General features: G+C 34.9%; 1 protein-coding gene across 1 annotated transcript in view; it reads left to right on the top strand.

Annotated features, from left to right (window-relative positions):
* Positions 1–25201, top strand: part of DNA2 (DNA replication helicase/nuclease 2) — a 61086-nt gene that overhangs the window by 13422 nt on the left and 22463 nt on the right. Inside the window, exons 5-10 of the mRNA XM_037804680.1 lie at positions 5688–5819; positions 13456–13675; positions 17113–17230; positions 20905–21067; positions 22274–22468; positions 24647–24877. Coding sequence (XP_037660608.1) covers positions 5688–5819; positions 13456–13675; positions 17113–17230; positions 20905–21067; positions 22274–22468; positions 24647–24877 — 1059 coding nt within the window. The remainder of the gene's footprint in view (positions 1–5687; positions 5820–13455; positions 13676–17112; positions 17231–20904; positions 21068–22273; positions 22469–24646; positions 24878–25201) is intronic.

The raw sequence follows: 25201 nt of genomic DNA, 5'->3' as shown, positions 1-25201 counted from the left end.
GTTCCAAGGTTGCAGTACCCTGTTGCAACCCTGTGAAGAATTTCTGAAATTACACAGCGGGAACTCTTCAGCTAGAAGTATCTAAACGTTTCATACATGCACACAACAGACACCTTAGTTGCTTTTAGAGAGTGAAAAATTTTGTGCATTAGTTCTAGAAACTGTGACATACTGAAAAGAATATGGGTTTGGGGGTCAGATGGACCTAGTTTCAAATTCCAGCTTTGACAGTTTTATGGCTGTGAACTAGTAACTTAGAGATTCTGAGAAAGGTGATAACAGTTATTTTGGAGCCTTTTTGTGCTGACTGGAGATGATGTATGTAAGTCCAGAAGTGGTGAATTCTAGGTGTTGTATAAATGACTGCCTGCAGAGGGACTGGCACATCTTGCTCTCTCTCTGTTTCTTCCTTGACTCCTATTACAGACCATCTTTTTTCATAGAAATATTTTTATTAGTGGTAATTTTGATTCGTGGACTCTCTAATAAAAGCCTACTTCTCCTAGAATGTAATTCTGTGGTAATGTTGCTTGTATGGGAAAAATGTGTTCCAAAATTCCACACAACTGATTTATCTATGGCATACCGTCTGTTGTCTTAAAAAAACATTTTTTTTGAATCCTGCTGTATGTCAGGCATTGTAAGTGCTTTCAGACATCTTATTTAATTTGATAATAACCCATTGTAAATGAAGAAACTGAAGTACAGAGAAGTTGTCACTTGCTCATGGCTACACAATATGGCCTTCAGAATTTGAATAGATTTTTAATAAAGTTTTTGCTTTATCAGTTAAGATCTATTTATCTCCTTATTTTTTACTTTTGTGTTTCAACATTTTTTTTGTTACATAATAGTTTGTGTATGATAAAATACTGCATCTGTTGGTATTAATTACCTATTGCTGGGAAACAAATTATGTCAAAACCTAGCGGCATAAATTGCAAACAGCTATTATATCACAGTTTATAGGTCAGGAATTTGGAAGTGGCTTAGCTGTGTTGTTCTGGCTCAGCGTCTCCCATGTGGGGCCTCAGTCATCAGAAGAACTGACCAAGACAGTCTCAGCTTCCAAGATGGCTAATGCACATGGCTGTTGTCATTAGGCCTGAGTTCTTTGCCATGTGGGTCTCTTCATGGGGTGACCTGATGTGTCCTCATGACATGGTAGCTGCTTCCCCAAGACTGAATGGTCCAAGAATAGAGCCAAGCAGGAAGCCACGGTGTCTTTTATGACCTAGTCTCTGAATTCATACATTGTCACTTCCACTTTTTTTAATTCGATGGAAGGAAGTCACTAAGTCTGTTCTTCCTCTGGGTAGGGGACTTTGGTATCGTCTTTTGAAAGAAGTGTCAAAGATTTTGTGGACATATTTTAAACCTCCACAGGCATTCAGGTCAGGCAGTCTCAGACCAAAACCCAGCTTGAAAACAAGGCTTTTGAGCAGCTGGATTTGCTTTCCTGAATTCTAGGTATTAAACCTTGTGCAATTTACATAATAAAGTGTCTCTCAGACCCTCAGCATCTGTTATTATTTTTCACTAATATCTAAACATTCTTAGTCTTCTAGTTTCTAAGATGCAGCAGGTAATATGAAGGCTGCTATAAGCAGGCCCCTTGGCAATCACATAAGAGCAGATAACTTCACTGCAGGTAAAACAAGAAAACTTAAAGAAAAACAAATACAAGAGTTCTGAAGGTCATAATTTTTGGGGGGGAAATGCAGTCTTAGTGGATCCTTGGGTATCACTGAATGATATCATTGTTATTTATCATGATCTCCTAAGTCATTAGGGAAAACATGAATATGTGTTCCATTTAATAATTATGAAAAAATTAATTCTCTCATCATGTATCTTCCCCATACACAGTATGCTCTCCTGTTCAAGATTGTTTTTTTAAAATTTTCCAAACCTAACATAACAATCCGGAGTTATTTCTACCTTCTCTCATAGACTCTTCTCCCTTAGTACAGAGAAAGATCTGTTCATGCTCTACCCTCTCATTATAGATAAAAGACTAGGCTTAAAGAACCTACCTTAAATATCTTAGTAATCTTAGAAGGATCAGGCTGTTACATGCATTAGGGCAAGACTTAACTAAAGTTTAAAAGGGAAAATCTGAATGCTGAAGACATTAACCAGTATAGAGTGGTTTAGAAAATTTAAAAAAGGTCTGATCTGTATGAAGTAAACACAGGGAAGAAAATCTCCTCCACAGATCATGACAATGAAGCAAGATTCCTGGATGACTGCAGAAAGTGACTTAGGAAAAAGATTTCAAATCTTCATGATTATTACATATCAGTACTTCCTGGGTGCTCTCATTTTTAATTAATAGAGGCAGAGTGTTTCATTGTATGGATGTACCATAATTTAAGTAGCCCCTGAAATTTAAATCTTTTGCTTTTATAAACAATGCTATAATACTTACCTGGGTAGATCCTTCATTTTATACCTGTTCAAGCTTATCTCTGGGCTCATTATCTAGAAGTAGACCTTCTGGGTCAGAGGGCATATTCACTTACACTTTTTTTTTTTCCATCTTTTTATTTGGAAAGAAGTACTTTCAAATTTAGAGAAAAGTTGTAAGAATAATACAGAGAACATCCATTATCTTCTTCCAGATTTACCTATTAATATTTTGACCCATTTGCTTTATCATTTGTGCTATCTCACTTCCTTTCTCTCTCTCTGTCTTTCCATACACACACACACACACACACACACACATACATACATACATACATACATACATACATACATGTATGTAGATTTTTTTCTAAGCCATTTGAGAGTAAGTTGTATACACCATGGTCTTTTGCTTCGAAGTACTAAGAATAAGAGTTTTCTTCTATGTAACCACAGTATAGTTATCAATGTCAGGAAATTTAGCATTGATATAGTACTTTTGTCTGATCTACTGTCCACATTCCAGTTTTATCAGTTGTTCACTAGTGTACTTTATAGCATTTTTTTGCCCCAGTAGGAGCCAGTCTTGGTGCCTTTAAAATTTTGATATAGATTGCCAAATTGTTCTTTATAGACACTCTTTCAGTTTACACTTCTGCCAGCAATATGAGTCCTTGTTTCCTTACATCCTCACCTGCATCATCTTTTAGGAAATTGCCTTATTTCAGACATCCCTTAACAAGGATAACCTTTTGCATTGCGTGCTATGAATATGTGTTCCTCTAGATCTTTTGGGGCATTTTGGTATGAGCCAGTGCTCCCTGTCTTGAGAAATTTCAGCTTCTGTTTCTCTGTGAGTTTGCTGTTGTGCTCAGGATAACCGCCTTGGCAGAGCTAGGGTTTCTAATTTTGTTTTCTCTGCTGAACAGGCTCTCATGAGGGCTGACCAGATTGCTTTCTTAGTACTGGTAAGCTGGAGGTAACAGAGTTCTAGAAAAGTAGGAGCATATTAGAAAGAATGCAAACTTACTGTGTACTAAATTCATAGTATTCTGAGGTCTCAGTGTTTGATGAATGTGTTATTATGGTACTACTTTAAGAATATGAGAAAAAATATGAATTGTGTCTGTTGGAAGAAAATTGCAGTTTGTTAGAAGCTATGCCAATACCCAAATGAACTCAGGCCTGAGGGAGAGAATAATGATAGTGAATTGTTGTAACAGTGTAGAAGGGAGTGCAGGAGTTAAAAACTTAGGTTCCAGAGCAGTAATTGTATGGCGTTTGGAAATAGCTTTATATCTGTGCCTGGGTTTCCCCAGCTGTAAAAGGGTTGGTGTTAATCCATATAAAACAGCTAGAATAGCTTCTGGCCTATAGTCAGCACAATATGTGTGTGCTGTTATTATCATCTTCATAACTTATCAGTTTCATACCATAAACCAAGTACTTTATATACATTGTTTTTTTTTTAATTCAATTTTATTGAGATTGTTCACATACCATACAATCACCCAACGTGCACAATCAGTTGCCCACGGTGACATCATACAGCTGTGCATCCATCACCACAATTAATTTTTTTTCAATTTTTAGCACATTTTCATTACTCCAGAAAAGAAATAAAGACAGAAAAGAAAACTCAAATCCTCCCATACCCCTAATCACCCCCCACCATTATTGACTCATAGTATTGGTATAGTACATTTGTTACTATTGATGAAAGTATGTTAAAATACTACTAACTGTAGTACATAGTTTGCAATAGGTATATTTTTTCCCTATATACCCCTCTATTATTGACACTAGGGTCATACATTTGTTCTAGTTCATGAAAGAGATTTCTCATATTTGTACAGTTAATCATGGACATTGTCTACCACAGGATTCACTGTTTTATACATTCCCATATTTTGGTCTCCAACTTTCCTTCTGGTGACATATGTGACTGTAAGCTTCCCCTTTCTACCCCATTCACACACCATTCAGCACTGTTAGTTATTCTCACAATAACTTGGTACCATCACCTCTATCCATTTCCAAACACTTAAGTTCAACCTAGTGAAACATTCTGCTCATAATGAACAACCGCTCCCCATTCTTTAGCCTTGTTCTATGTCCTGGTAACTTATATTTCATGTCTATGAGTTTACATATTGTAATTAGTTCATATCAGTGAGACCATACAATATTTGTCCTTTTGTGTCTGACTTATTTCACTCAATATAGTACCCTCAAGGTTTCTTTATCAACCTGTTTCTTTTTTTTTAGACGGTTTTGTTCAGCCACCATACATTCCGTTCTAAGTGAACAGTTGATGGTTCCCTGTATAATCACATATTTATGCATTCACCACCATCACCATTATCTGTATAAGGACGTCTCCATTTCTTCCACAAAGAAGGAGGAAGAGTCGAGGAAGGTAGAGAGACAAAAGAAAAAGAAAGGAAAAAAAAATGACAGCTAAAAAGCAACAAAAGGAAAGACAGAATTAGTCTAAAGTACAATAAAAGAGTCAGACAACAATCTGGCAGTTTAAGTCTATAGCAGCAGTTTTCAAACTTTTTGATCTCATGAACTCTTTACATTAAAAAAATTGAGTCCCTAAAGAACTTTGGTTTACGTGGGTTGTATCTATAATCACTGAATTAGAAGCCAAAACTGAGAAAACTTGAAAAAGGTTATTTACTTAAAAATAGCAATGTCAATATAATAAAAATATAAGTACATTGTTATGAAAATAACGTTACTATAAATAACCTGTTTATGAAAAATAATTTTGAAAAAATTTAGTAAGATGAGTGGCATTATTTTATATTTTTTTAGTTTTTAAAAATGTCTGACCTAATGCTAGACTGCTGGATTCTCATATCTGTTTCTGCATTTAATATAGTGCCATATCATGTCATGTAGCCTCAGAAAAACTCCACTCTAAATTCGTAAGAGAATGAGTGAAAAGGGAGAATAATGTCTTAGTATTATTATTAGCAGCTTTGGCCTTGTTGGGCACCCTGAAAAACTGAGAATAGATTCTGTTATTCTTTTCTCACTACTGACATTAATGTTCCTATGAATTGTCCTTGCTTGGTTTCAAGAGCAGTGTCTCCAAACGTTTCTTCTTTATCTCAAATATGTTACTGGGACCCCTCTGTTTAGACATGAGATTGTAAGAATTGGAGCATATAATCTGAAATTTGATGTCGTTACTGTTATTTGGATGTTTTTGTCCTTATTTACTTTTCTCATATTTATTATTTATGCTTTTGTGTTTAATTTGGCAGGTACCGCTTAAATCTGAATCAAGATGAAATAAAACAAGAAGTAGAGGAGTATCTTCCTTCATTTTCTAGATGGGCTGGAGATTTCATGCATGAGTATACTTCAGCTGACTTCCCTCAGATGCGGCTTTCTCTGTAAGAAACCTATTATGTTTATTTAGTGACCGTTTTTTTTTTTACAGGATTCTATACTGTATTTTGAGTCAAAGCGTTTTTTCTAAGGTTGAGCTATTACAATTGGTCTGTTTGTTTGCCTATTTTATAAATTATGGTCCTAAGTACCTTTCTTGGACAAAAAAGAATTTAATGAATAAGAAATTCTATTTTCATTATAATAAAATCTGTATGTACATATGTATCTTTTATGAATTAATCAATTTGCAAATATCTTGGGGTCCTAATTTTTTTCATTTGACTTTCATATATATTTCTCTGCATTACTATGATATGTGGGTTGTGTCATATGTTTGTTGTTATTTTGATTAGTGCTGTATGTTTCAGTACTATGTTTAGCTATATAATACTGTTTGGCATTTGGTTTATCTTTAAAGTTTTTTTTTCTTAAAGTAGTATTGACATAAATTTATAGTTGATACCTTCTCGTAGTATTGACATAAATTTGTAGGTGATAACTTTCTTTTTTAGTTATTTAGCCATTCAGCAACTATATTTTGGGTTCCTGATAAATGCCAAGAGATGTTCTAGGCACTGGGATCATAGTAGTGGGGGAAAAAACAAAAAGATATGGACTTCATGGAGCTTCCACACTACTAAACAAGTAAACAGTGTGTGCTAGATCATGATAAATTCAGTGTAAAACAATAAGGAGGGTAAGAAGGAAAGGAAAGTAGATGGGTAGATAGTGGTGGTTGTGGTACATATTATTTCAATAGAATGGTTATGGAAGACCTTCTAATAAGGTTACATTTGAACAGAAGCCTGAAGGAAATGAAGGAGTGAGCCATGAAGCTATATCTCCAGGAAGAACCTTCAAGACAGGGAAAACACGAAGGACAAAAGCCCTGTAGCTGGAGCACACCTATGGTGTTGCAGCACAGTAGGGAGGCCAGAGCACCTGGGGCATCATGAGGTAGGAAAGATGGCAGGAGAATTAGCTCTGGTGGGGCCTTTAAGCCCTGTCACACCTTGGGCTGCTGTTCTGATTAGATGAGAAGTCATTGGAGGGTTTGCATTGAAGCCACCTGACTTGCCACCACCAAAATGGGTTTTGAATCCAAATACGTCTGGTATAGTATTGTACATTTGGCTAGTTTTTCCCAAATATTTGTCTTAGGTACTGTTGTCTTCTCAAAGCGATGGACGTTGATGACCATTTGTTTCTGTTGAAGTAGTCGTTTGGTCATGAACTTCCTGATCCAGATAGAGTATCGTTCATGATGGCAGCTGATCCTCAGGCAGAGAGGGAGGAAAAGGTACAGAGGGTTTTGATCTGATTTACTTTTGGTTTCATTGATTTTCTCTACTGTTTTTCTCTTCTCTGTTTCATTAATTTATGCTCTAATTTTTACTTCTTCCTTCTTGCTCTATTTTCAGTGTTTTAAGGTAGAAATTTAGGTTATGGATTTGAGATCTAGCTACTTTCTTAATGGATAGGGATTTACAGCTTTAAATTTCCCTCTAAGCACTGCTTTAGCTGCCTCCCATTAGTTGTGCTGTGTTGTGTCTTGATTTTCATTCATCTTAAAGTATTTTCTGATTTCCTTTTTGATTTCTTTGACCCAATGGTTAATTAGGAGCGAGTTGTTTAATTTCCACATATTTGCGAGTGTCCCAGATTTTTCCCTTTTATTAATTTCTATTTTCATTCCTTTGTAGTTGGAGAACATACTTTATATTATTTCTATCCTTTTAAATTTATGGAGGTTCGTTTTTATGGCCTAGCATATGGTCTATCCTGGAAAATATTCCATGTGCACTTGAAAATGTATATTCTCTTGTTTTGGGTGAAATATTCTATAGATATTTGTTAGATCTAGTTGGTTTATAGTGTTATTTAGGTCTTCTATTTCCTTGATGATCTTCTGTTTAATTGTTTCAGCCATTATTAAAAGTGGGGTATTAAAGTCTCCAACGATGACTATTGAATTGTCTATTTCTCCCTTCAGTGTCAACTTTTGCTTCATATATTTTGGTTCTCTTATTGAATGCACATGTATTTATAATTTTTATAACTTCTCGATGGATTGATCCTTTTATCATTATAAAATATCCCTCTTTGTTATTTTTGTTTTAACGTATATTTTCTCTGATGTTGGTGTAGACACCAACTTTCCTGTCATTGCTGTTCGCATGGTTTAGCTTTTTTCATCCTTTTACTTTCTGTTTTTTTCTTTGAATCTAAAGTGTGTCTCCTGTAGACAACATATAGTTGGATCATGTTTTTTTTTTTTTTTTTTTAATCATTTTATTGAGATATATTCACATACCACGCAGTCATACAAAACAAATTGTACTTTCGATTGTTTACAGTACCATTACATAATTGTACATTCATCACCTAAATCAATCCCTGACACCTTCATTAGCACACACACAAAAATAACAAGAATAATAATTAGAGTGAAAAAGAGCAATTGAAGTAAAAAAGAACACTGGGTACCTTTGTCTGTTTGTTTCCTTCCCCTACTTTTCCACACATCCATCCATAAACTAGACAAAGTGGTGTTTGGTCCTTATGGCTTTCCCAATCCCATTGTCACCCCTCATAAGCTACATTTTTATACAACTGTCTTCGAGATTCATGGGTTCTGGGTTGTAGTTTGATAGTTTCAGGTATCCACCACCAGCTACCCCAATTCTTTAGAACCTAAAAAGGGTTGTCTAAAGTGTGCATAAGAGTGCCCACCAGAGTGACCTCTCGGCTCCTTTTGGAATCTCTCTGCCACTGAAGCTTATTTCATTTCCTTTCACATCCCCCTTTTGGTCAAGAAGATGTTCTCCGTCCCACGGTGCCAGGTCTACATTCCTCCCTGGGAGTCATATTCCACGTTGCCAGGGAGATTCACTTCCCTGGGTGTCTGTGGATCATGTTTTTTTATCCAGTCTGACAATTTCTGACTTTTGATTGGATTGTTTAGTCTCTTCACATTTAGTGTTATTGTTAGTGTAGTTGGATTTACATCTGTTTTTTATTTCCATGTCTCATGTTTTTTGTTCGTCTCTTCCTCCTTTACTCTTTTGTATAGTGAGTGACTATTTATAATTTAGTTGTTTTAATTCATTAATGAATTTTTTATTTTTGTTTTTTGTCGTTTCTCTAGTGTTTACCATCTATGTCTTATCAGAATCAGCTTTAGACTTACACTAGCTTAATTTCACTAATATATAGAAATGTTGTTCCTTTATAGCAATATTCCCTTTTCTTCCTTTTGTAGTATTATTGTTATACATATTACATCTATTGTTACAAACCCAAGAATGCATTGTTATAATTATTACTTTATCATCTGTCACCATTTCCTTAGCTCATTACAATTTTGCTGTCATTCACCTTGTTTGTGCTATTATTGGCAAATGTATATTACACACGTATAACATTATATGTTATAGGCCCAATAATGCATTCTATGCATATTATTTTATACAATTGCTTTTCAAATAAGAGAAGAAAGTATCTAGGATCACCTGTTTCTAGCCTGAAGAATGTCCTTTGGTATTTCTTATGAGGTGGATCTGTTAGCAATGGATTCTCTCAGTTTTTTGTTTATCTGGGAACATCTTTATCCCCCCCCCCCCCCTTTTTTTTTTTTTGGCCTTCAGTTTTGAACAATAGCTTTGCTGCATGCAAGATTCTTGGTTGGCAGTTTTTTTCTTTGAGCATTTTGAATATATTATTCCACTGCCTTCTGTTCTCTATTGTATCTGTGAGAAGTTAGCTGTTAATTTTATGGGAATTCCCCTGAAAGTGGCTCATCCTTTTTCTTCTTGCTGACATCAAGATTTTCACCTTACCTGTGACTTCTTGGCATTTTTACTATGATGTGTCATTTAGTGGGTCTTTTTGCATTTATCCTCCTGTAGTTCATTGAGCTTCTTGGATGTGTAGGTTGTTGTTTTTCAATAAATTTGGGAAGTTCTTAGCCATTATTTCTTCTTTTTCTCTCTCCTCTCCTTCTTTTACTCCCATCATGTGTATGTTGGCTTGCTTACTGGTGTCCCAAGTTCTCTGGGACTCTTAATTTTTCTTCATTCTGTTTTCTGCCTGTATTTCAACTTGCAAAATTTCTGTCATTCTATCTTCAAATTCGTGAATTCTTTCTTCTGCCACTCACATCTACTCTTGAGCTCCTCTAGTGAATTTTATATTTCAGTTATTGAATTTTTCAACTCTGGAATTTCCATTTGGCTTTTTAAAAATTTCTCTTTATTGATGGTCTCTATCTGATGTAACATTGTCATCATACCTCTCTTTACTTCTTTAATCAATCTTTCATTTGTGCAATGAACATATTTATAATGGCTACTTTGAAATATTTTTTCTGTTAAATCCAATATCTAGTCATTTTCGGAGGCAATTTGTAGCTTTTTCCTGTATATTTTGTTTCTTTGCTTGCCTTGTAGTTTTTTTGCTGGAAATTGGATGTTTTAGATAACATATTATAACAACTCTAGGTACTGGTTGTCCCCACCCCCAGGGCTTGTTATTGTTGTTTAGTGAATAGCTGGGTTATTTTAGTGATGTCTATTCCCCTCCTGCCCCCAGCACACAGAGTTAAGTCTCTGATGTTGCTCTTCAGAGAGGTGGAGCTTTGGGTATGCCCCTTGTCACACCCCTGGATGACAGTGGTATTCGTGGGACTCTCTTCCAGGCTTTCCCTGAACACACCCAACTGTCAGACTTCACTGATGCTTCATCAGTGCCCTGGGGCATAACTTTCCCTACAGAGTAATCTAATTAAGTCTACTTTTATGAATAGTGTCTGATGTCAGTGTCTGATATTTGTTGTGACCCTAAGAGGGCCCCTCCTAGTGTCTTATTGCCTGGTTCTCTCCTGGAAACCAGCCCTATTTCCTAATGAGGATGTAGTCTCCTCACAAATCCTTTTCCCTCCACTTTTTTTGAGAGTACTCTTAGGTTTAAACTTCTCCACATTCTTTTTGCCAATGAAGTCAGTTTCTTTAGGACAAGATTAGGAGCTGTTTACAGCTTCTTCATCTAGGCCTGAGCCAGGGCTGGAACTTCCCAGAGACACATGCCTCTTTTGTTGACCTACGAGTTCTCTCTCTGCAGTCTCCTCCTCTTGCACATGAAAAATGTGGTGTTCAGAGTCATTATTGGTCTGAAAGGGAACTTTGAGATCAAGTCCTTGATTTTAAATAAGGAAACTGTAGTCCAGTGAGGGTGGTGTGACTTGCCTAGGTTTTGTATGAAGAACCAGTGTTGGAGTTGAGACTAGAATAAGGAGTCTCTTGATTCCCAGCTCAGTGTCTTCATCTTCATACCTCTGTACAGACTTTTCTTTGTTTTAGTTGTTTCCAATGGGACTTTACTTGGGTCTTTCTGTGAAGGAGGCACCGCTCTGTACTTTAACTTGCATAATTTTTTCCAGCAGTTTATAACTAGTTGTTTTACTTTTTCTTTACTAAAGAAGTTGTCGGTTTACAAAACAATCATGCATAAATACAGGATTCCCGTATACCACCCAACCACAACACCTTGTATTGGTGTGGGATATTTGTTGCAATTGCTGATAGCACTAATTGTACTATTAATTGAAGTCCATGGTTTAACTTAGGTTTCACTGTGTGGATTTTTTAAAAAATTTTTATTCTTTTACCATATATGCAATCTAACATTTCCCCCTTCAATCACATTCAGGTATATATTTCAGTGCTGTTAACTGCAAACATGAGGTTGTGCTACCGTTACCACCATCCATTACCAAAACATTTCTGTCATTCCAAAACTTAACTTCCAAAAGTTTCAGAATATTAGACTTCAGAGCAGAGAATAAGTATAAGATCTTTTAAAGCCATTTAAAAAGATAAACTCTTACCCATAAGTAATACATCAATGTATGTTTTATTTTCTTCATGTTCATGATACTATGTTCTCCATCAGGTACTTCTCAAAGGACTTTTAAAGCATTATTTTGATTAAAATAATAGTAGTTAACTTGAATACTCTCATTTGCTCCATAGATTTAGGTCTAAAATTACATTGCTTCTCTTCTTAGGGGAAGGAATTTTGGTAGCAACTTTAAAAGTTTCATTACCTATCTTCTATTAGGTGTATGTATGACATTTTATACATAATAAATTTTGCTTTATTTCATAAAAAGATTTGAATACATAACATGAACAGATAACATTTGGAGAGTACAAGAATTAGTATCTGAGAACTTTCTGATAAGCTGTGGCTTACCCAAATTGTATTACTGTATTTTTAAAAAATGCCAAGCGTATACATGCATTTCTAGAGATTATATTTGAAGCATTCTGAAACAGTTTTACTAAAAATATTGTTGAAGATACTGGTTATTAAATTTTTTTTCTTAGAAAATATTCTCATTTGTTAAGAAATAGCTGCCTTTCTAAATTATATGTAATTAGCAAACCCAAAGCAACTAAATGATGTACTCTCTATTATAATAGACAGAATTCTTATAATTTTAAGTCTAGATTTTGATCTGATATAAAATCTGTTTTATTGCTAGAAAATTAAAATGTTTTGTTTTCTTTTAAGGTTTCCATTACTTAGCCATTTTATGTGCTGCCAATCTAAAGTTTAAAATATTTTGCCTGTAGATAAGATTAATAAATAAAAGTTAGCTCTTATCTTTTTATTCTAAACCCTTCTGCGGAATAACTAAATTCTGAAAGTGAGTAAAACTTAGATAAGAGAAGTGCAAGAGGCTTTAAAATTTTTCATCTCTTCCAATTCCTTCATCATATATTCTCTTATTACTCCCTCTTGGACTCATGAATACTTTAATGATTAAGATCTTAAAGTCAGAGCCTCTTTTGTGATTTAGAGAACAATGTTGAGGACTTAGTTTTAAATATCAGTAGTGGCAGAGATGGATTAATTTATTGATTAAGTAAAGAAAATAATGGGGAAATGCAGGAATGGCACATATGAGTTCCTCTGAAGATTGCTACATCCGGGCATGGGATGAAGTGTTGAATGTTTAAGTCCTACACTGCATGAATGGTGGGGAAAGACAACTCATTCTTATCCAGCTTAATATGGTATTCCATAAAGGAAACATTCCTTACTACCTAAGAACTAGCTGCAATCCATTGCATATTAATCTCCATGATAACTGTGTATCATAATATTCAGATTGGCAACATAACTCCAGCTGTAAGACTGTTGCAGGAATTTAGGTTTGAGGAAATAAAGACTTGAGTTAGGAAGATTGTAGTAGGAATCAACTGAAAGGGACAAATAATTAATATTATGGAAAAAAATCCTGAAATGATTTAGAATCTTTAGAACAGTGGTTTTCAAACTTGAGTGTGCATCAGATTCACTTGGATGATTTATTAAAACAGATTACTGGGCCCCACCTTAAGAGTTTCTGATTGAGTAGGGGTTGGATCTGAGAGTTTGCATTTATGCAAGTTCTCAGGGGATGGTGATGCTGCTGGTCCAAGGAACACACTCTGAGAACCACTGCTCTACAGATATGTAGACCATTTCCTAACCCTCCTTTATCTGTGTAATTTAGTCATTGCCAGAAGATGTGATAAAAGCTAAGTGTTCTAATTAAATGTTTCTGTCTGTGTGTGTGTGTGTTTTTTTTAGGCCAAGTGATGACAGCAAGAGTAATTCAACATGTAATGTGGAGGTTGTAAAAACACTGGATATTGAAGAAAGCATTTGGTCACCTAGGTTTGGATTAAAGGGCAAAATAGATGTTACAGTTGGTGTAAGAATACATCAAGGATATAAAACAAAATATAAGATAATGCCATTGGAACTTAAAACTGGCAAAGAATCAAATTCTATTGAACACCGAAGTCAGGTATAAATATTGATAAGGAGACTGAATGTTTAAAAATACTTAAACATGTTTAAAACTTAAATATTTGAACATTTTAATGTTTAAATGTTTTAAACATATTTAACAATATGCTCTGCTTTATACATTTTTATTCAATTCAGGTAATTTTTATTTGAGTTTCATATGGTACTTTTCAATTTGTAATACATCCAGAGTACTCAGATTCTTTTGTAAGTGTGTACAGGCTACAGCAGAAATTTTTCTCCAACAAAGTATTATAATAGCTGAAGTGATAATCCAGTGTTGCCAAGTGTATCCTGTAAACTACCAGAAACAACAGATACTCCTAAAAAAAGGGAATTCCTTGATCTTATAAGTTGAGGAAACCAAGTGCCTTTGGAGAGTCTACAATGCACATTAACATATTAAAGCTTCTGAGAACTAATCGAGTAATGCCATTTGTTTTAGCTTTGTTTAATGCAGTGTTTTCCAAACCTAATTTATCATGGATCTGTTTTCTCGTGTTACTTAGTATGGCATTTAGGAATACATCGGTGTAAATTTGTTTTTGTATTTTAGACCTCTAATCCTGATTGTAATGATTTTTACGTAAGATGGAATATAGAACTATTTTACCATTATGTTAAGTTTAAGTGTCTTTTCTTGATTTCAGTTCATATTCCTCTCCTTTAATGAACTTAACAATCATCTATCCTTCAAAATTATTTGCAATTTATATTAATTACAGTGACAGCATATCAAAGCAATTAGCAAAATTCTGTTTTGTTTCCTAATTACTTCCCTCCCCTCTACTCACCTCCAGTGTTGAAGATCTATCATACGTTCTCAAAGAAACATTTAGATGAGCAAAGATACAACTGAAAGATAGTAAATATTGTTATTTTTATATTATATTTTTTATATTATGTATTCAGTGAATAAATAACACATAACAAGTACATAGCATTTGTAATATAACTTTCCTTTACCCTTGAAATTTCGTGTATTATTTGAACAGATTTTATATAAAATAAGTTTCAGATTCAAAATATTGAATTTTATAATCTGTGATTAAGGAGATTTTATTTTATTAAATCTTGCTTGTTACACTTAATTGTATACTAAACACTAAAAGTTTTCACGAAAATTTTTCAGTTTGGGAATGAAAGTTAAAGTAACCTCATTGTTGCTTCGTCTATTATTGGGTTGTTCAGATGTTGGAGGTAGGGGAAAATAGGTTTCCTCTATTAGAAGATTTGAACTTTCCACAGAAATGGCATATTATAAACTAAAGATTTGGTTATACTAAAGCCCTCCTGAGGAAGGAAAATCACACCAAGATAGAAAAGAGATTTTTGTAGTCATAAAGATTTGAAGAAATGTATTTTGTGTACATAAAACTGAAAATACTCTACTTGATTTTTTTTTAAAAGACAGTTGATTGAAACCACTTTAGAATGATTAAATGAGAGAGAAATATGAAAGCATTTCAGCATCTACGTGGTCTAGATTCAAGGACCTTTCTCCATTCAAGTTGCTGCTCTACATTGCGGTGCCCTCAAGGCAAAGAATTAATAGAACTTTATTTAATTTTGTTCAATTGGAACTTTTATCTTTGCAAGAAGAGAAGATGCAAGAAGTTTTAAGAGTAAAATAGTATATCTTGTATTGAAAAAGAGGCTCAAACAAAAAATATTGTAGTCTATGTGGTTCATTTATTGTGCAGGAAGCAAGTTGATAATGAAAATTATGATAATTCAGTTTTGAGTTATATAGATATTGGGGATGAGGAAAGAAACAGGTTTCCCTTTTTAGAAGATTTGAATTTTTCACTTTGGTAATACAGAAGAAGTTTAAATTAGATACTAACTTTAATTAAGGAAGATCTTTATTTTATAAGTGGATTGAATTCCAAAAGTTCATTCGTAAGTCAGTAATTTGACGTTTAAAACACATTTTCCTGAAGGAAAATATTACATGCAGCCAGGATCCCCAAGCCAGCTCACAAAATTCTATTTAATGTGCTACATAGTTGAACTAAAATAGTATTGTAAAATTCAATCTAACTTCTTTTTTTATGATATTAGGGTAATGTCGTTTCAGATTCCTAAAGATGTCTTTCTAGTTAGTCCCAGAAGCAGAGCCCTTCCTTCTACCTTAGTTCCCCCTGGGGGGAGAAACTTAATGTGAGAGGGGCATTAGTTTTGGATGACTCCTTTGGTCCACAGCCCCAAGTTTCTACCCTGTAGTTTATGAGTTCACTTGAATTTTAAAAAATTTTATTTGGTACCTATGCTGTATAAGGGGCCATAAGTAGGGTGCTTGTAAGAAGACCTCCCAAAATGTTTCATGGGTTCAAATGTGGAAGCAACAGACCTTCATAAGAATCTTATGTATACAGATGAATTTAGAATATCAAGCTAATATGTCAAACTTTGAGGTGTCTCCTAAAACTGAAGGTTTCTACATTTTATTGTGTAGACATTTGAGGTTAGCATAAGTATTTCTATAAACATCTTTGAATATTGAAGCATATGGAGTTGTTATTGCAAAATTCATGTATTGGGATTTCTTCCATATTTCTATTACATTTGCTAATTGTGCAAACACTATTTTCAATACGATTAAAAGAGCAAAATTCAAACTAAATTCATTACTTTGTTTGTGTGTGTGTGAAATCCTGTTTTGGGCACTCGGTGATAAGTTAATAGATATATAATATTTATACTGCAAATAATACTTTTTGCCTTCTATAAATTAATCATTTTAAATGTAGTTTAGAAAACAGGAATACTGTAATAGTTGACATTATACTTATCCATGTGAATTATAATTACTAGATTTGGAATTTTAGAACTTTATGAATTTAAAGACTCGGCCTTTATAAACCACTTAATATTTTAATCTTGGAGATCTTTTGGAAAACAAACCAACTTGTTAGCTTGCATTTGATTCAACTAAATGACCTTCTCTTGCTGCTAAGTTTTTTTTCATGACCTCAGGGGGCTATTTCTAACCTGTCTCTCTGACAGTTTCTCTGAGGAGTGCCACATAAACCTATTGCAGTTAATGATGCCTGTTGCTTTGAAAGAAACAGAGCACTCTCTGAGAGTTAATCTCTTTAAAGATAAGCATTTTACTGTTCATTTATTTTAAGTAAGGAAAATAGTATCCAAATACGATTAGTTTGATTTATTGCCCCCTTTAATTTCTTGGCAATCTGAATATTTATTGTCTTAAATAAAATTGAAAGGATGAACTATGTTTGGTGTTTTGTGGAAATTAAATGTTGGACATCAAATTTGTGTTTGCTAATTTTGGCTCATGTTATTTTCAAATAAGAAATAGCTTAATTGACATTTTGATTTAAGATGACACAATATGTATTGATTGCAAAACAATTTAGGGACATATAGAAAGTTTAGTTTTATTTTACAAAGTACACCATCTTTTCGCAGGTTGTTCTGTACACACTGCTAAACCAAGAAAGAAGAGCTAATCCAGAGGCTGGCTTGCTTCTCTACCTCAAGACTGGCCAGATGTTCCCAGTACCTGCCAACCATCTAGATAAAAGAGGTGTGAACTGTTTTCTTTCAGTTTTACTTCTCTGGTTTGTTTCCCCTCCCCCATCAACTTTTGGATACATAGTTACATCTGACAGTTTGCTCACTGCCCTTGCTAGGTCTAGGTAGCTATGGTATTTTTAAAAATAATTTTAGTGATGTATTCTATAGTTGAAAATATTATTAAACTTTTACAATTTTAATATACAGAACTTTATTTTAAACTTCTTATTTTATATCAGAGATAGTCTGGGTAGCTATATTTCTTTTAGACACTCTGCTGATAAAGGACCAACTGTACAATACTTACTAGTTATGAGATACAGTCATATAAAGATCTTTTCAAGTGAACAAAAACTTGAAGGACATTTTCAAAAATGCTTATAGTGGTTTACTTAGTGTAGTGGGAAATGTGGATGATGTTCTTGACTTTTTTTTTTTTTTTTCCATTTTATTGAGATATATTCACATACCACGCAGTCATACAAAACAAATCATACTTTCGATTGTTTACAGTACCATTACATAGTGGTACATTCATCACCCAAATCAATCCCTGATACCTTCTTTAGCACACACACAAAAATAACAAGAATAATAATTAGAGTGAAAAAGAACAATTGAAGTAAAAAAGAACACTGGGTACCTTTGTCTGTTTGTTTCCTTCCCCTATTTTTCTACTCATCCATCCATAAACTAGACAAAGTGGAGTGTGGTCCTTATGGCTTTCCCAATCCCATTGTCACCCCTCATAAGCTACATTTTTGTACAACTGTCTTCGAGATTCATGGGTTCTGGGTTGTAGTTTGATAGTTTCAGGTATCCACCACCAGCTACCCCAATTCTTTAGAACCTAACAAGGGTTGTCTAAAGTGTGCATAAGAGTGCCCACCAGAGTGACCTCTCGGCTCGTTTTGGAATCTCTCTGCCACTGAAGCTTATTTCATTTCCTTTCACATCCCCCTTTTGGTCAAGAAGATGTTCTCTGTCCCACGATGCCAGGTCTGCATTCCTCCCTGGGAGTCATATTCCACGTTGCCAGGGAGATTCACTCCCCTGGGTGTCTGATCCCACGTAGGGGGGAGGGCAGTGATTTCACCTTTCAAGTTGGCTTAGCCAGAGAGAGAGGGCCACATCTGAGCAACAAAGAGGCATTCGGGAGGAGGCTCTTAGGCACAACCATAGGGAGGCCTAGCCTCTCCTTTGCAGCAACCGTCTTCCCAAGGGTAAAACCTGTGGTAGAGGGCTCAACCCATCAAACCACCAGTCCCCTATGTCTGTGGTCATGTTAGCAACCATGGAGGTGGGGTAGGCGAATACCCCTGCATTCTCCATGGGCTCCTCAAGGGGGCACTACATCTTTTTTTTTTCCTTGTTTTTCTTTCTTTTTTTTTTTTTTACCTTTCCCTTCTTTTTTAAATCAACTGTATGAAAAAAAAAGTTAAAAAGAAAACAAACATACAATAAAAGAACATTTCAAAGAGACCATAACAAGGGAGTAAGAAAAAGACAACTAACCTAAGATAACTGCTTAACTTCCAACATGTTCCTACTTTACCCCAAGAAAGTTACCTAATATAGCAATATTTCTGTGAACTTGCTCCTACTATATCCATCAGAAATTAACAGACCATAGTCATTCCTGGGCATCCCCAGAACGTTAAATAGCTTATCTGTTCTTCTTGGATTATTGTTCCCCCTTACTTAATTGCTCTCTACTGCTAGTTCCCCTACATTCTACATTATAAACCATTTGTTTTACATTTTTCAAAGTTCACATTAGTGGTAGCATATAATATTTCTCTTTTTGTGCCTGGCTTATTTCGCTCAGCATTATGTCTTCAAGGTTCATCCATGTTGTCATATGTTTCACGAGATCGTTCCTTCTTACTGCCACGTAGTATTCCATCGTGTGTATATACCACATTTTATTTATCCACTCATCTGTTGAAGGACATTTGGGTTGTTTCCATCTCTTGGCAATTGTGAATAATGCTGCTATGAACATTGGCGTGCAGATATCTGTTCGTGTCACTGCTTTCCGACCTTCCGGGTATATACCGAGAAGTGCAATCGCTGGATCGAATGGTAACTCTATATCTAGTTTTCTAAGGAACTGCCAGACTGACTTCCAGAGTGGCTGAACCATTATACAGTCCCACCAACAATGAATAAGAGTTCCAATTTCTCCACATCCCCTCCAGCATTTGTAGTTTCCTGTTTGTTTAATGGCAGCCATTCTAACCGGTGTGAGATGGTATCTCATTGTGGTCTTAATTTGCATCTCTCTAATAGCTAGTGAAGCTGAACATCTTTTCATGTGTTTCTTGGCCATTTGTATTTCCTCTTCAGAGAACTGTCTTTTCATATCTTTTGCCCATTTTATAATTGGGCCGACTGTACTATTGTCATTGAGTTGTAGGATTTCTTTATATATGCAAGATATCAGTCTTTTGTCAGATACATAGTTTCCAAAAATTTTTTCCCATTGAGTTGGCTGCCTCTTTACCTTTTTGAGAAATTTCTTTGAGGTGCAGAAACTTCTAAGCTTGAGGAGTTCCCATTTATCTATTTTCTCTTTTGTTGCTTGTGCTTTGGGTGTAAAGTCTAGGAAGTGGCCGCCTAATACAAGGTCTTGAAGATGTTTTCCTACATTATCTTCTAGGAGTTTTATGGTACTTTCTTTTATATTGAGATCTTTGGTCCATTTTGAGTTAATTTTTGTGTAGGGGGTGAGGTAGGGGTCCTCTTTCATTCTTTTGGATATGGATATCCAACTCTCCCAGCCCCATTTGTTGAAAAGACCATTATGACTCAGTTCAGTGACGTTGGGGGCCTTATCAAAGATCAGTCGGCCATAGATCTGAGGGTCTATCTCCGAATTCTCAATTCGATTCCATTGATCTATATGTCTATCTTTGTGCCAGTACCATGCTGTTTTGGCAACTGTGGCTTTATAATAAGCTTCCAAGTCAGGGAGTGTAAGTCCTCCCACTTCGTTTTTCTTTTTTAGAGTGTCTTTAGCAATTCGAGGCATCTTCCCTTTCCAAATAAATTTGATAACTAGCTTTTCCAAGTCCGCAAAGTAGGTTGTTGGAATTTTGATTGGGATTGCATTGAATCTGTAGATGAGTTTGGATAGAATTGACATCTTAATGACATTTAGCCTTCCTATCCATGAACATGGAATATTTTTCCATCTTTTAAGGTCCCCTTCTATTTCTTTTAGTAGAGTTATGTAGTTTTCTTTGTATAGGTCTTTTACATGTTTGGTTAAGTTTATTCCTAGGTACTTGATTTTTTTAGTTGCTATTGAAAATGGTATCTTTTTCTTGAGTGTCTCTTCAGTTTGTTCATTTCTAGCATGTAGAAACATTACTGACTTATGTGCATTAACCTTGTATCCCGCTACTTTGCTAAATTTGTTTATTAGCTCTAGTAGCTGTATCGTCGATTTCTCAGGGTTTTCTAGATATAAGATCATATCATCTGCAAACAATGACAGTTTTACTTCTTCTTTTCCAATTTGGATGCCTTTTATTTCTTTGTCTTGCCGGATTGCCCTGGCTAGCACTGATGTTCTTGACTTTTAAAAGTTTTTATGCCTGAGCGTTTAACTTAAATAATGGGGTATATTATAAACGTAATTCTTAAAAAGATAACCACCTGTTTTTTTTTTTTTGGTAGAATTATTAAAGCTAAGAAACCAGATGGCATTATCTTTATTTCACCGTATTAACAAATCTGCTGCTGGAAAGAAGACACAGCTTGCTCCTTTGCCACAAATAATTGAGGAATATCAAACCTGTAAATACTGTTCACAAATGAGCAACTGTGCTCTTTATAGCAGGTAAACACACTGTCTTCCCAAAGCATTATTTCATGTTGAGTATGAATGCAAGCCAAAATGATTTAACCTTGTTGGCTGCACTGGCATTGATGACTTCATTTAGTTACCTTTCTTTTCTTTTCTTTTTCATTTCTAAAATGAAGGGAAATTTAAAACACAGTCCATATTTTCTAACAAGCCCATTTCCTAGGGGAATAATAAAGTACTTGAAAAACTTTTCCCAAAAAAGTGAATATTTTAATCTTGCTGCATATAGTCTCTGGGAAAAATGAAATAATTTTCACACTTGTGGAATCTAGTTAAGAAAGATGTAGTTTAGGCAGTTTGGAAACAATATAAGTTTTTTTTTTTTTTTTAATAAGTTTTTCTAAATAATACTTCTAGAGGTCTTTCAATTGCTATTTTAATTTCAGGTCTTTCCTGATTAGGTATAGTGAATTTGGTTCTCCTAGATAGAACTATTTATATAGAGCTATTTTTCTAAAAATAGCAAGTTCACTAGCTATCATATGAACAGCCCTATGTATTTATATCTTCAGGGGTCAAGAAATGTTCTGAAGGATACAAAAAAGTAGTTGTAAGTATAGACTAGGAAATAAGGAAAAATCAGAAACAAAGTTCTAATACAGTCTGAAAGTTCAAATAAAATACTTTAACAAGTATTATATCAAAAGATCCCTTAATGGCAGAGGACTGTGAACCCTGGGAAGTCTGGACCTATAGTACAAGCACATTTCTTTGAAATTTTATGTTTTATTCTCAATGTTTTATATTTTATCCTGTTTTTGTATAAAAATGTTTTCAGTTATTAAGCAAAATTGATGCTCTAAAGATTCTGCATGTAATATTGACTTCCTTATGACACAGAACTGGAAGTACAAATATGGTGGTTTTGAGAAGCACAGTTGTAGGGAAAGCCAAAGCTTGCTGCATCTAGGAATGGAGACTAGGAGATACCAGATTTAAGTTGTTGTTGGAGGGTTAGTCATTAAAGGCAAAATAGTACAGTATTCAGGTTCTTATTTTGTTTTGTTTAAAAGCCTTATGGCTTATAAAATGTTGAAATTACTTTTTAAAGAAATTTAGGACTGTGGTTATGAGTTATGATGACCATGATAAATGTGTTCTTAATTTAGAAATACCTCATTTCATGACCAGTCAGTGAAATGTTTCCCACACATTTCTAACTTGGAGCTTTATATTTAGAGCAGTTGAACAACCAATGGATGACAGTTCAGTCCCAATCAGCATGCTGCCCAAAATAAAAGAAGAAACCCAGCATCTGAAGCTCTCACACTTAGAGTATTTCAACCTTTGGTGCCTAATGTTAACTCTGGAGTCACAATCAAAGGATAGTAGAAAGAATCACCAAAATATATGGCTAATGCCTGCTTCAGAAATGTAAGTGGCCCATTTAATACAGTAAGACTTCATAATTTGGATTGGGTAGTTGGATAGCATTAGGAATTCATGACAAATCCAGGTTAGGTAGCATGTTAGAGACATGCTGTTTCATAAACTTACAATTCCAGGTGACTGTCAATGAATTATTACTGAAGTGGAGAACCATTTCCACAGCTATATGCTAGAAGCATTGTTAGTTATTTTTAATAGGTTTTATATGCCTTATGAAATCTTATTTTAAAAATTATTAGTAAATTTGTTTTCACTGATAATAGTATAAACGTGAATGTATTTTAAGGTGAATTGTTGCATATTTGTGGAGTGCAAATTAATGAGGTTTTATATGAGTTTTAAAATAGTATTAAAGTTTATGTTTTCAGTAAATGTTGATATAGATTTAAATTTTCTAAAGCAGATCCATCTTGTTTTTTTCTTGAGAGCCATTCTTTTTTTTTTTTGTTTTGTTTTGTTTTGTTTTGTTTTTTTAATCATCATTTTATTGAGATATATTCACATACCAGGCAGTCATACAAAACAAATCGTACTTTCGATTGTTTACAGTACCATTACATAGTGGTACATTCATCACCTAAATAAATCCCTGACACCTTCATTAGCACACACACAAAAATAACAAGAATAATAATTAGAGTGAAAAAGAGCAATTGAAGTAAAAAAGAACACTGGGTACCTTTGTCTGTTTGTTTCCTTCCCCTATTTTTCTACTCATCCATCCATAAACTAGACAAAGTGGAGTGTGGTCCTTATGGCTTTCCCAATCCCATTGTCACCCCTCATAAGCTACATTTTTGTACAACTGTCTTCGAGATTCATGGGTTCTGGGTTGTAGTTTGATAGTTTCAGGTATCCACCACCAGCTACCCCAATTCTTTAGAACCTAACAAGGGTTGTCTAAAGTGTGCATAAGAGTGCCCACCAGAGTGACCTCTCGGCTCCTTTTGGAATCTCTCTGCCACTGAAGCTTATTTCATTTCCTTTCACATCCCCCTTTTGGTCAAGAAGATGTTCTCCGTCCCACGATGCCGGGTCTACACTCCTCCCCGGGAGTCATATTCTACGTTGCCAGGGAGATTCACTCCCCTGGGTGTCTGATCCCATGTAGGGGGGAGGGCAGTGATTTCACCTTTCAAGTTGGCTTAGCCAGAGAGAGAGGGCCACGTCTGAGCAACAAAGAGGCATTCAGGAGGAGACTCTTAGGCACACATATAGGGAGGCCTAGCCTCTCCTTTGCAGCAACCGTCTTCCCAAGGGTAAAACTTATGGTAGAGGGCTCAACCCATCAAACCACCAGTCCCCTATGTCTGTGGTCATGTTAGCAACCATGGAGGTGGGGTAGGCGAATACCCCTGCATTCTCCACAGAGAGCCATTCTTTTTACAGTTAGTTGTAAAATATAATTTTGTATATCTCTGCATAGTATTTTTCATGCAAAATGCATTAGCTTTAGTTCCATTTTTTTTTTTGATTGAATATTGATGATAATGTGACTTTAAAAATAACTGGAATCTTTCCTTATTAGATTTTAATACAATGAAACTTTACATTGGATCAAGTTAAATAATTATAGATAGGCTGCATAAGTACACTGAATATGTCAAGTGTACATGCAAGCAAGCCTTTGAAGTTGTACTAATAGTAGTGCCTAAGAGGTTGTAAATGCTTAATAATTATTTCTTAGAAGCAGTGGAATTATCAGTTTGTTTTCCATTACTTTAATTAAACAATGATTTTAAAACCTCTTGTAAACACTAAAGAAATTGGCTATTATTTTCTTCACATCAGGTTCAGGAACAGATCATTATAGTTTGTCTTCTGTAATGTTATTTGTGTGTCTGCATGGGAGGTGGGGGTATTGTGTAGTTACACATGCCTTCTTCAGAGATCTGGGCCTGTGGAGATACAATAAGGGAGTTGCTGCCTAGCACTCATTAGAAGTCCTGCTGAGAGATTATTTTAAAAGTAAAGAGGGAATGTTTCCTTAGTATTTCTAACACTTTAGTGTAGATTGTGGGAAATGTCAAAAAGACAGACTCATAGCTGTAGAGTTTCCAGAGGTCAGATGAAAGGCTAAATTGTGGAAAAATGCAAATACAATACTAATACATGTGATGAAAATGGAAACTCTCTCTCTCTGTCATTCTTTCTTTTACATAGGGAGCAAAGTGGCAATTGCATTGGAAGCCTGATTAGAACAGAACGTGTAAAGACAGTTTGTGATGGACAATATTTGCATGACTTCTGCCGTAAAAATGGTGCCATCCCTGTCACAAATCTAATGGCAGGTGACAGAATTATTTTAAGTGGAGAAGAGAGAACACTGTTTGCTTTGTCTAGGGGATATGTGAAGGAGATTAACAGGACAACAGTAACTTGTTTATTAGACAGGTAATGAAACGTATACTTTTTTTACAACAACTTTATTAATATATAAGTCACATACCGTACAAGTCATTCATTTAACGTGTATAATTCATGGTTTTTAATGTATTCACAGAGTTGCACAACGATAAATTTTAGAACGTTTTCATCATCTCCCCAAAGAACCCCTATGCTCATTAAGCAATTACTCCCCATTTCCTCCTCCCCTTCACCCCTGGCAACCACTAATTAACTTTCTGTTTCTATGGATTTGTGTACTGTGGACATTTCATATAAATGGAAGCATACAATATGTGATATATTTTGACTGGTTTCTTTTACTTAGCATAC

This window comes from Choloepus didactylus, chromosome 15, assembly GCF_015220235.1.
Source record: "Choloepus didactylus isolate mChoDid1 chromosome 15, mChoDid1.pri, whole genome shotgun sequence".
In the NCBI taxonomy this organism is placed as follows: domain Eukaryota; kingdom Metazoa; phylum Chordata; class Mammalia; order Pilosa; family Megalonychidae; genus Choloepus; species Choloepus didactylus.
Note: the sequence above shows the minus strand (reverse complement) of the source record. Positions and strands in the feature narration are given on the sequence as shown.